The following is a 13,725-nucleotide window of genomic DNA, read 5'->3' on the forward strand; positions in this document are numbered from 1 at the left end:
CCAGGGAAGAAAGCAGTTTCACCAGCCCAGAAATGGGGTCCCAGACTCCATGATACTTCGGACGGAAGCCTTGTACAATGTCGTGAGCTCTGAGCGATTCGGAATGAAATTGTCTCTGCTGAGACCACTGAGGAGTCAGTCGGACTTACTGGCCAGTTTTGAGATGTATTTCGCCAAATATTTGGTTGTGACAGATTGTGAGGTATGGGAACTTCAAGGACTGCACCTCTTCCAATTATTGGACAGAGAAGTAGATTGAGGGTTTCGTAAGCCAATCTTCCTCTTTCATAAGCAGCACATAGCGGTTGGTAGCATCATTTGCTGGGGTTGCAGCTGTGCCCGCTGATGCAATACCACCTGTAAGTTTGAGCAGGAATTGGGAATTTAGCCAGGGTGCTGGCAATAGCTCTTCCACTCTTCGTGAAGGACACCATGGGATCTTTAACGTCCATCAACAAATGTCAGTAGAAGGGACACCCATTTTAGCATCAACACGAGGGACGGCACAAACATTGTATTGCCCTGCTTGGGAAATACCAGGATAACAGTTTATAGTTGGGACAAGATTCAAACCCAGGCTAGACAGCTCATAGGTGAGTGGTTAGCCAATCCTTGTGGGAAGGGAGCAGAATAACAGTATAGGAATTTCCTGTGTTAAAAGACTAAAGACACTTTTTCTTTCATACAGCTAGATTGAAAGAAGTTTCTCATAGGCATACAAAGACATTTCCATGTTTAAACTAGAGCAATTTGACTGTGCCACCAATATACCTCCGTGTATACCCTGTCCATGACAATGGGTAGATACCCTCATTGACTTTCCAAAAAATAAACAAGTTTGAATTAAATCCCTTCAGCTGTTCTCAAGTATCACATTTTTACCAGGCATGACATTTTACCATGGTATCACATCGATTGGTGAAGTGGTTTCAGAAAAGGGAGTTTTTAAAAATATCGGCTCTCAAGTTAATATGGCTGCCAAACCATGTGACATATGGCATCAAAAATGTACTCTGCATATGCATGTGTAGGGTATCTCGTTTGTGAATTTTTGTGTTGATTGGCTAAGGTTCGTTTTTCTATCCAAGATGGCTGCCAAACCACGTGACCTATGACATCATCTTTTCTTTTCATTTTTTCTTTTTTTTTGTATACAAGATCGAGGCTCGTGTAAGAGCTCATTTTCTTTTGCTAGTTTATAGCATAACGCATAATTTTCAAACTAAATGCAGCAATAGTGTTAGATGACCTTTTTAAAAGTTTCGCATCAATAGGGCGAGCGGTTTCTGAGATATAATTATTTAATATTTTCCTTCAATCCAATATGGCTGCCACACCATGTGACCGATGACGTTTTCTTGATCAACTTTTAATCGCCATGCCCAGTTGATGACTCTTGTAATGTTTCGAGTCGATCGCTTCGGTGGTTTGGGAGATGCTTTTTAAGGTTTTAAGTTAAATCCAATATGCCTGCCAAACCATGCGGCCTATGATGTCATAAATGTAAAATTTCAATACAAATTGGTCATAGATCATGTGCATGCAATTTCAGATTTTTAGCAAAAGGCATTTAGTTAAAACATTTATGGTCTGGTATACCACTTCTCCATGATGTCATCATTATCATGCTTTTGCTCCTCGTTGGGACTACTTGACAATGTGCCAAGTTTCAATTTTTTCCGTTCAGCGGTTTCTGAGAAATATATTTTTAATTATTTGTGTTTAATCCAAGATGGCTGTCATACCACGTGACCCATGACATCAAAATTATCATAGAAACATTCTACATGGGTGTCGCTCCTACCTGAAGTTTCGTCTCAATTGGACATGTGGTTGCTGAGAAAAACGAGGTTTGTAATGGCGTAAAGATGTAATGTTCTTGTATAAACCAGGAAGTATTATCAATTTGACCTTGCCACTGAGGAAACATGAATGATGGCAAGACATTGGTTTAAGAGTGGAAGATAAACTATTTCTAGACTCATGAATCATAAAGGAAAAATAGGGTAGCTGTTGGGAGTAATTTTCATTGATGTGAACCATTTTTATCGCACAGCCCAAGTGGCCACAGTGTCCCCGCAACTTAATAAAAGATGAGAACACAATGATTTTTGAAACGCAAACCCAATGGTGATCAAAATGGACGGCATGAAGTTCATTATCTCGCACAAACTTTTATTGTGCTCAACCAAGAGAGCCAACTTTTTATGTTCCTGGCCTGGTTCCTGCATGATTTAAGCAAGTTTGGTATATTGAAAGCACTTTGCTCATTAATTTGCTAACGAAGACACGCCTTTGTTTATTATTTCCCCTATATTCCTAATATTTAGTCTGTTATTAGTCCCCTACCGGTGTACACCGGAGGGGACTATAGGTTTGCACGCCGTCCCTCCGTCTGTCAGTCCGTCAGTCCGTCACGCAAAGAACAGTTTTCCGGACCTTTTTTCGAAACGCTTAATGCTAATGATTTCAAACTTGGTACATGGTTTCCTCATGATAAGTTACAGATCAAGTTCGAACTTCACGACGTTTCGATCATTTTTAACAAAGTTATGGCACTTTGAACTTTGGGAATTCTGATAATTCTGATGATCCTTAACTCAGTGCCATTTTAAGTTTTAATTTCCTTTAAAAACCAATTTCTCTGCAATAATTGGACCGATTGAGATAAAATTTTCACCATATGATGGACTCGGTCTGTAGAATATTTTAATGGTAATTATGACGTCACAGGTCACGTGGTTCGGTCGCCATATTGTTTTTCGTGAAAACACGAAAACCCCTTTTCCTCTGCAACGGCTGAACAGATCGAGGCCAAACTTTGCAGGCAGAATCGCATACCCATGACGAACAAAAAAGTCAGTGAGCATGACGTCATGCGTCACATGGTTTCAGAGTTACGACGTTTTTAAGCATGAACCTTTAAAACCGAGCTCCTCCCTCATTTTTGATCCAATCGAGGGGAAACTTCACAGATCTGTTCAGCACTAAAAAGTCCTTTTGGAATTTGCGATAGGGCACGTGGTTTGGCAGATATCGTTAATTAAACGAAAATATTTTTTTAAATGGATATCTCTTGTTTGTTCTCGAGTTCTCCTCAAGCCGCACTGCGCGTCCTCAGCCTCGTCTCGCGAACGTCAACAGCGCGACACAGCGCACGCTTTCGGGAGGGGCGGAGCCAAACCGAGCAACATATATATATATACACATCGATCATTGATCGTGAACCGGGAAATATAATAAATTACTGATGGTTTCAGAGTTATGACGTTTTTAAGCATGAACCTTTAAAACCGAGCCCCTCCCTCATTTTTGATCCAATCGAGGGAAAACTTCACAAATCAGTTCAGCATGTCAGTCTACTAAAATGTCCTTTTGGAATTTGCGATCGGGCACGTGGTTTGGCAGATATCGTTAATTAAACGAAAATATATATATTTTAAATGGATAACTCTTGAATGACCAGAACCTCAGACCGTGAGTTGGTAATTATATAATTCACACAGTGCAATACGTGCAGGCTGCTTCACGGAGCGACCTTGCGGGCTTATCAACGAGGCGAGGCGTGACACACATGATGTGTCTCAGCATACCTCAGATCAAGTTTGAAAACCAGCATCAACCGTGCATAAATTTGCATATTCGATCATTTTTGACAAAGTTATGGCACTTTGAACTTTGGTCGGGGACAGGTATTGCAGCGCAATATTCAGAATGCTTGTTGTTAATGAAGCTTGGTGTTGGCTTAACAGTTAACATGTCTGACTTAAGATTGTTGGGTCGTGAGTTTGAGGCCCTGTCGCATCATTAAATAACATCATGTGGGTTGACTCGGTCTGTCATCCTTCCGATATCGGCAGAATGAGTACCGGCTTACTAGGAGGAATGAGCCATTTTATTATCCTGCATCATAGTGGCAATTCGTCCAGGATTGTGCCCACTTAGCCAATGGAAAACTGCTTCTGCAACCTAAGGTGTTTGGCGACATGAAAGGAGTGGTGGTTCTTCTTCTTCGTCAATTGTTAATGACTTTCATCTTCCCCTTCCCTTGCATAGGTCTTTCTTGCACTATGCAATGTTTTATATAATCCGTGTGTCGGATGAATTGGCCAATTGTGTTGCTGCGAATGATTATATAACTCCCATTTGTGTGAGATCAGATGGAGCTCATGTCACAATGCATGATAAAATCTGAACTTCTAGTGCTGCTCACAGGTTCCACTGAATAGAGGTGCTGTGTATGTATCATGCGCTGATTGAACATATTAATTCTGTCTTGCACTTCCCCTTCTAAAACTCTCTGAATTTATGTTGACATCTGAAGAGAATTCCATCAGATTTGATGAGATATGTTTGTAAGGTTAATGGCAGGCCACATGCAGCCTGGCGGTTGAAACATTTTCAACTAGAACGGAACTCGGTAGAGCGCAAACCTCCACCAGGCTGAACAGTTTACGTTTTGTATCCCACTGATAGGCCGGATCTGGATTCGGACCTGAACCAAAATTGAATCGGCTTGTTCTTGTCGTCTACCCAACCCATCCACCAAGTTTTGTCATAATCCGTCCACAACATTTTGAAATATCAGACTTTATATCGTTTTTGGCCCTATCACTCAATGATGAGGAATCACTTCAACAATTAAAAAAACAAAAATTCTCATCCAGATCTGGATTTTAATCTTCACCAAAACCGACGCAATTATTCCTCGTCACACACCCAACCTCTCCACCAAAAGTTCTGCGAATCCGTCGACAACTTTTTGAGACATCCTGTTCAGTGTTCATAGACAAACAAACAAACACACAGGAAGTGGTTGGGATGGAAATGGCATGGTATTTTCATTGCTAAAGGAAGGCTGTGTGTATAAAACTCAAGTTCTTCTTCTTCATTTTCATTGATGACAACTTTCCTCTCTGGCAATATACTCATACATTCTACACATACCTAAAACATTCTTCGTCTTCATGAATTATTTCGATGTATATTAACCAGTACAGGTTTTATTTTATTCAACGGTATCGAAGACTTATGGGGATGGGTGCGTGCGTGTTCTTTGTCGGAAGTGACGTCACTAAACTTTCACATGAATTACAAATACATTCATAGCCAATTAATACATGAACACCCTGCATGGGATTTGAGACTGTGTTTCCCAACTTAATGAGCCCCATATTCAGATGGAAATGGCAAACTTGCTAAATTCGTTTGCTACTCTTAACGGATCTTTTGACATTGCTGTTTGAGCCATCACGTGCACCTGAGTACAAGTTGTTGAATGAAAGAAGTGAGTCTGAACATTTTCAGAAAGTAAATGAGTTTACTTTTAACAATGGCAGACTAAGCACGTGACAGGCCTCGTGTGTCTGTCTCCCAGCGTTCCTCCGCATCAAAGTCTTCAACATTAGGCTAAGCTAAAAGAAATCTCACCTTTGTATGCGGAAATACTGTATGTGATTACAAGGAATGTTAAAAGCTGCAGAAAACATTGAAATACATTTTAAATATTGTATAATTTACAAGTGGGAATACATAATGCACACTATAGTTGTTTGGTGTGTGGCAGTTTGCGGAGATGACGCACTTATCGTTTAGCCGTCTCCACTGCGTTTGATTCCAGACACAACAATAAACTGTCTGATTGGTGCTCCACACACATATTACAAGGTACTCTCTCAGATGGATGTTAAGCTGGCTGTCCCAACTGTTAGCATTAATTGGTGAATGGTGAAGATCCCACAGTGTCTTTTGCCAAGGGTAGGCGAGTTATCGCCAATGCCCTGAACAAATTCCAAGCTCTTGTCAACTTCAGGCCTGACCAGCCGGTTTGTGATGAAGATTTGGACCAAAAACATTCCCTAGCCGACCCCACAAGAAGTTGCGATGAATTGGAGCCGTTGAAGTAGGAGTGGTAATCACCATCATTATTTCTTTTCGTTGTTTATTGGTTTATAGATATATTTGAATCGTATAATTGATGTTGTGTAAATAAGCAACTCCGCTAGCTTTTTTCATGGATACATGGTCGAGGCTCGTGGAAAAGCTAGTACTAGTGCACTGAACGGGACAGGCCAAAAGGCCAAGATAGAGGGAGGTGGACAAATAATTGGTGTGGGGTAGGAATTGGGGGGGGGGGGGGGGCAGAACAGGACTCATGGGGTCAACAAGATGAATACAGAAGGGAACGCTCAATAGGGAAACTGGGAATTTGGAAGGAGGAGTGATTGGAGTGGAGGTTAATAAGTTTGAATTATTTTCTGAGCCGACAATTCTCCCAATAATATAGATTGCATTTCCTTGGTGAAGAAACCTTTTGCAGAAACTTTTACAACAAATGCTCCTGCGATTCTCACTCGGATAACACAAGGTATCTCCCACACACCATCTCGAGGTGAATATTTGCAGTCACAAAGGTCACGAAAATAAAGAAAGCATTATTAACACTAGCAACGGTACCCGCCCTATGGGCGGGGCTTCAATTGGGAGGCCCGAATGAAAAGGCAAAATATCAGGAATTGAAGGCTTTTTTTAATTTTAAACGATTTATATAAACATCCGTCAAATCGTATCACACGCAAATCATCAAAATCTCAACAGTATTTGTAGAATTTCAATAAAAGCCACATCACTGTTCAGATCGGTAAATATTATTCCATCGTGTTTGGAAAAACTGGAATATTGGAAAATTGGAAATTGGAAAAATTGGGAATTGGAAAAATTGGGAAAAAATTCGAAAAATTGGGAAAATTTTCGAAAAATTGGAAAAACAATATAGCCTATTTTACTCCAGGAGGTCCCAAGATTACCCACCCAAAATTTCGTTGCGATCGGTTCAACCGTTTTTGCGGTACCTGGGAACAGACAGACAGACATTTGGTGAATTATAGTAAGATGAGATACATAAGCTAACTTCATGTCTATACTTGCGGTTAGTGCCATGGGGCTTTGGGCATGGTTAGTAACATCGCCAGGGGTTTGAGATACCCCACAGCACTGACGAAGTGTTACACATTTGCCGAATGTACCAGTTTGGCTGTCTGGAGGAGATCGGTGACACCTTCTCGATTCTCTCCCTGATCAATGCATCGTATTGAATGGAGTGAAAATTCAGGACGACTATCTACTCTGTTTGAACTATTTGTTCTGTTCTTGTTTCGCCAGATGCTTTCCCTACGAGATTTGATGCGATTTCGTGGACGACCTGTTGTGGAGAATGTGGTGTGGTCGCTGACTCAACAAAGCGCCTTGGCTCTCAGTAGGTTGGACCAGCTTCCAGGTTTGTTATTGTCAAATAGGTACCCCATTAGTGACGTACATTTCAACCAACTGGCAAACTTACCTTCCATGGGCATCCAAACGGAATCAATAAATTTTGAACTACATTTTTGAAATCCTCTCACCTGGGGAACTCTTAATTTTTTTTTTTAACAATGTTGGTAAATGGTGATGTACTCAAACCAGAATTTCTGGAATTTGAGGAAAGAACATTTTTAGGTCTATTTCAGAAAAACTTTTGTTATAAGTATTTGAATGACCGACCTCCATAGTATTATTGCACCATTGATGATGATGCTGATCATCATCATCATCGTCATCATGTCAATTACAGGGATGTAGGTGTCTTGTATTTCCTGATCACTCCATCACAGTTGATTTGTTTACGTGTGTGAATCCATAAGGAATCAGGAATGATTGAATTGCTTGTCTAGCTTATCTATGTAGTATCTGCTTCCACCACGGTCTGTGGGAGACCTTCACTAATGTAGTACATTGAGTGATGTGGCTTGGTGGTCTAGGGGGCACGATTATTGCATCACGTGCGAGAGGTCCCGGGTTGGAATCCCGGCCAAGCCCAATGAAAATTTTTGGGCTTGTTCTTCAAAAAGAGGGACTTTTCAAAAACTTCAAAAAGTTTCTTCAAAAACACCGCGGACACTTAATGCTTCCCTCCAGGAACTATAATAATCTGTTTACTCGAAAACTTGCTTCTCACATTTAGTCAGCTAAGCTCTGAGTTTTAGCGGATGACTTATTCTTGCTCTCTACTTTGCAGTGGATAAGTGTTCAGTTTGTACTCCGACTGTGACTTGGTGAAGTAATTATCATGCACCCACGTCTCTTCTGGCAATCTATTGGTGGCTTGTTTAAATGTCTAAGTCTGTCTTGATATGGGGATCTTCTTCTTCTTTCATATGCAGCACAAGGCTACAGGGCATGATCATAGGCTGAGGATGCATGCAATGCTCTCTGTAAATTAGTGCAGAAATTTGGGATTTTTCCAGGGTGCCGGCGATACCTTGCCTACTTTTCTAGAAGGACACCGTCGGATCTGTAACGTCCACCAACTAATGCCAGGAGACGGGATGCCCAGTTTACGTCCATCCGAGAGACGGCACACACATTCATGAATCCCCCTGCTTGTGAAACACCGGAACGACGGTTTATACATCTAGACCGAGATTCAAACTCTGGCTCGACAGCTTAGAGGTGAGTGTGCGTACTTTTAGGCCACCCTGCCAGCATGGTTATGGAGATTCTCGAAGCTCTCAAACTAGTTTAGTCTTACCATGTACCTTAAATTGGTGGTGCCACAAGATGCTACCATTCTCCAAGTGGGATTTCATGGGAGTCTTAGAGGAGTAGGAGCGTTTTCCTATTGAGCGGAGTGAAGTTTTTCTTCTCGATACCAAGTAGCTGTTGACAGCTGATGTAATTTGAGCTCCCTGTTCATGGTGACTCTCCTCCTTTTTTGGGTGTACACTTTGCAGCTCAAGTCCTTGCATCAGGTAGACTCGCTCGCCATTTCCACGGTCAATGTACAATACTTTGCATTCATTCTCGTTAAATGGAAGTTGCCATCTTTCTGACCCATATTTACCAAGCAATTTAAATTGGCCTGAATGGCTTGTGTCTGGTCTACACTGCATGCTGGTCTGTAAGCTTGGTGGCATCTGCATGCAAGGATACCATATGGCCAACTGTGGTTGGGAAGTCGTTAATGTAAACGAACAAAAATTGGCCCCAAAACACTTCCTCGTGCGATTCTACTTTAAACAGGAGATCATGCAGAATATACTCGATTCACAATGACTCGCTGCTCCCTGTTCATCAGAAAGACTCTAATCCATTGCACGGTTTTTCTAGATATTCCTTAAGCTGATAAAGTATTCGGCGGCCTTACAGGTGGAATACTATCAAATGCTTTTTAAAGCTCAGGTACCACTGGCTTTCCCTCATCTAGCATCCCAGTCCACTCTTCACTACCCAGCGTAAACACATAGTGCATGAGAGCTACCCAGCATGAAGCCATGTTGTTAATCCACAAGGAAGTTGTTAGTAGGTGATCTATAATTATGTCCCAAATGACTTTCCATGGTCTTTCTAGTGACAGAGATTAGGCTTGCTTGGTTTAGAGTTGAATGCACTTTGATGACTTCCTTTCTTGAGAATTGCTGCGACACTTCCTTTTCCAATCTGTCGGGAGTCTTGTTGAAGGAGTCTTAATCCAATGCCTTGTTGAAGAGGACACCTAGCAGGTTTGCAAAGGTTTGTTGTTTGTTTGTTGTACTTGTTTGCATTTAAGTTTTATAACTTTTTCTTCACATCCTCAGTAGTTATCCATATTGTACACCGCTCCTTTCCTATTCCATCTCCAGGCGCTGCATGACGTAATTGCCGGGCACCAAAGGAGGCCCGGCAATGACCTGCGCTGAAAGGGAGTACTCGGTTTTCACTCTGTTTGTTAGTTTATTTTCCTTCTTTCTTGTTTTCTTTCTTGTTTTCTAGCTTCTTTGTCTGTGCGATATCTCAGCCGTCCTTTGAGCTGGTAAGCTGAAATTTGGGCACAATAGTGAGCAAGTACTTTGTCAAAAAAGGTAATTTTTTATATTTTTTTATTAATCAATCCATTTATTCATTATTAATTATTATCAATAATTTATTAAGTACTTATTTATTTTCTTTCTCATCTCGGCAATATCTTCGGCACCTTTTGAGCTAGGAAGATGATATTTGGACATGACAATGACCGAGTGATTTGGCTGTGAAGGATATTTATGATTTATTGATGAATCAATTAATTAATTAATTAATTATTTTCCCCCATTAATTACTTGATTAATTTTCAAAAAGTTACAGATTTGGATGAAATACTGGTGGCTAAGGTATGCTATTAGCCAATTGATTAAGAAATTAATTATTTTACAATTATTATTTGTTTATTTTAATTATGCAATTAATCAATCAATTATTGTACCTGCTCCCTCCCAATTCACTATCCACGTGCGACACGTCGGCATTGCTCAGCACCAAAGGCACCGGCAATATCACGCGCTGGAGTGTATGTTATTTACTTATTTGGCATGGGGGCGATGTACTTTGAATGTATCTGTACTTATTTATTCTAGACCTGGTCCATTATACCAGCGAAGCATCACCGACAGCACATTTTGAAGGTTTTCTTTTGTGAGCACTTTTCCAAAGTATTACACACTACTTACTATTACTACTACTACTACTACTACTACTACAACTACTACTATACCTCCACTCATATGAAACATAGCCTTTACCTCTGTCATAATTTATATCCGTCATTCGTCCTATAGGACGAATCGCTGCTCCCTGTAGGACGTGCTATAGGACGGACGTCCTATAGGACGAATCCTAAGGCCTAAGTTGACCCTATATGACTAAGTTGACTGGTAGGCATAAGGAATATGTTTGTATCCTGTCACGGACAGCAGGCGCACTCCCTTTGCCAAACGCCGCCCTCGTCAAACAAAACACAAATGGGCCTCCCCATCTAGATTTACATGAACTGGAGACGCACCCTTATTGTGTGCTAGACCTTCCGTCGATACATCCTTCAGCCTTCATTCTACCGTCATTACATCCTAAGGCCTTCATTCGACCGGAACGTGACCATTTGTTTGCATTAGAAAATATAAATGCTACAAAGTGGTTGAAAATTAGTTGAAAATGTATGATTGTTAAGACCTGAACCTGATGCTTTGTCAAAGCTCTTGCAATGTTTCAGCCATGTCAGGTGAACAAGCAATGATGGTGAATTTCTGGACCAAACCAAGAGTAGAGCTGACCTCCAATGTCATGCCGTTCTAAGACTTTCCTTAAAAAATCTTGAGTACAGAGCCTTTATACATCGCTCAGTGGAGTATTGCTCTTCAATAAAAGCTGGTTCCGGAGGTTACTATCTGTCTCTTTTTGTGTCGTGTTTTAATCTAAATCTCTCAATGTTATTGACATGTCCTGCATTGAGGCCGAAGCACAAGATCTGTTTCTCTCGTATCAAGGTCAAGTGGGTGACCTCTGTTTTTACCACCTCTCCTTTACCTCACTCCAACCCCTTCAACTTAAACCCCAAATATTAGCCCTCTGGCCCTCCCAATATCTTTCAAAACACATGCATTCTTCAAATAATCCCCTTCAACCTAAACCCCAAACATCTAGGCTTTCTTTACACCTCCACTCTTTTGTTCCTCTGTTCTACCATTTATGAGACCACCTTTCTGAGACCGTTCAATCTCACTTTTCCTTCCAGTGCTTCATGGAGGTGATTCACTGCCATCTCATGTGATCCCCCATCCCTATGTACAGGGTGGACCCTCAAAAAACGGAACCGACCTTATTATCTGATATCTTCCATTTTACTGATGACAACCTCTTGTTTTTTGAGGTGATTAAGGAAGAGTGAACCACAAAACAGACGACGAAAGTTGGTGACAATTCCATTATTAAAGATGCCAAGGACAATTAGGAAAAATTCTTATTCTAGAGAGATTTTTCTTTAAACAGACTCCTACAATGAGACTCAAATCGAGTTTAAATGTCAGTTTGGGACCTACACTGCGACCTCCACGTCATGGATGTTTGCCTGGGTCAAAAGGTTCAGAGTAAAAGGCACTGTTGCAAATCTCCAACAATAAAAGTGCTGGAGAACCAACACAATTGGGACGTCCTCAAGATGTGAGGTCTCCTGAGAACATTGACCTTGTTCGTGATTCAGTGGGCAGAAGACCTCAAAGAAATCTCACAGGCGTAGGAGTCAAGAGCTTGGACTTTTACGTGAATCAGTGAGAAGAATTCTTACTTGGTTCACAGACCAATAATTAATTGGTTTGCAGACAAGATCGAGGAAAAGCCTTTAACTTACTTGATAATGTCTAGTTTTTTGATGAGGCCTATTTCCTTCTTTCTGGGCATGTCAGCTCCAAAAGCTCCAAGAACTGTATACTGGTGATTGACTCCCCTGCTGCCCCCCCCCCATCCCTCAGTGTAGTGCTCGAGTGACCTCTGCACTCAGAAAAATGCACTGCCTGGGTCACAATCAGTGAACATGGAATGTTCGCCCCTTTATGGTTTGAGGAAGACACAGGCAAGTCATTGACTGTCAATACAAAATGTCACATCTAGGCGATTGGGATGTTTTGTAGGCCCTAGGCAGTAACATGGAGGTTTTTTGAGAGGATCAATGATTTCAACAGGCTGGAGGCATTCCCCACACTTCAAATAATTCACTGAACTGGCTCAACTCGCACTATGGTGACAGTCATCAGTCGAAGACTTGCTGTCGAAATGACCCCACAATCGCCAGATTTCTATATTTGGGGCTATCTGAAGGCCACAATAGAGGAAGGCCACAATAGAGGAAGTCCACAATCCATTGAAGAAAACAAGGCAACAAATATCGATAAAATTTACTTAATTTCTACAGTGGAATGCATCCGAATGATCAACCATTTTGCCCATCAAATCCACGTGTGCTTGCATCGCCATGGCGGTTTGCGGTCAGTTTGTTGCCTCTTTACCGCCAACCTCTTCCGTGAGCCTCATATAATCTTGCAAAAAAAAAAAAAGAAGACATTCCTTCATTGACAATCTAGCTGAGTACGGAAGTTCTTCATTAAACGCTTTTGTAATTCCAGCCCGAAATCCTCGGTCTCAAACACCAACCTGCTCGCATCATTTACTGCACCCGAACAACATTCCTTGTTTGAATTCATGGTTGATCAATCGCCGTCATATTCCAATCTTTCTCTGGCATCACAAAAATATGCAGAACACTGAAATATTTAGGAACCAAACACAAGGCATCTTGTATAGTTTATCAGTCATCTAGTGCTCATACTCTAACATGCGTCCGGACCTGTCCAGCCAAAAGGGCACTTTCTCTAAAGATAGGCCTTTACAATTAATGCCAGCTGTACATATTTGCAATTTCATCATGGAAGGAGAGATTGGATTTTAAATGCCCCTTAAATTTATTGCTACACTTACTATTGCAGGTATTTCCCAATCTAACAATTCTCAAAAGGTTTTATCAAGGCAGGAACTCATTAGGAGCACAAATGGGAATGGAAAAGAGCTATACAGCATGCGCATATTTTCTTGAAGTCAAGGTATTGGTATTATCTTGCGATATCAAATAAATCCAAAATCAAACAAGTGAGAACTAAAAGCATATTGAAATGCACTTTGGGAGACTAGGCCAATCAAACATTTTTAGATGTTGGAGAAAGTTGGTTCATCCATGAATATCTGTATTAGTGACTCGTAACAGTTGACCTCAAGACTTGGTGTCTGATAGGATTTATATCCTTTCAAATGGAGATTTTGTTGGGATGTGCTTTGTTGTAATTGGAATGATAGAAATCGAACGGCATATCGATTTAAGGTTTGAATGTATAATCGTAGGTGCTGCATTGA

At 41.0% G+C, this 13,725-nt stretch overlaps 1 protein-coding gene across 9 annotated transcripts in view; it reads left to right on the plus strand.

The window, feature by feature from the left end:
* Positions 1 to 13,725, plus strand: part of KNDC1 (kinase non-catalytic C-lobe domain containing 1) — a 1,149,158-nt gene that overhangs the window by 975,996 nt on the left and 159,437 nt on the right. For 6 of the 9 annotated variants that reach the window (XM_078772405.1, XM_068108891.2, XM_078772406.1 and 3 more), the window contains exon 3: positions 7,162 to 7,276. The exons of the other annotated variants lie outside the window; for them this stretch is intronic. In XM_078772405.1, coding sequence (XP_078628531.1) covers positions 7,162 to 7,276 — 115 coding nt within the window. The remainder of the gene's footprint in view (positions 1 to 7,161; positions 7,277 to 13,725) is intronic. 9 annotated transcript variants of the gene reach the window in all.

Source organism: Myxine glutinosa, chromosome 2 (genome assembly GCF_964187855.1).
Source record: "Myxine glutinosa chromosome 2, kmMyxGlut1.1, whole genome shotgun sequence".
Lineage (NCBI taxonomy): Eukaryota > Metazoa > Chordata > Myxini > Myxiniformes > Myxinidae > Myxine > Myxine glutinosa.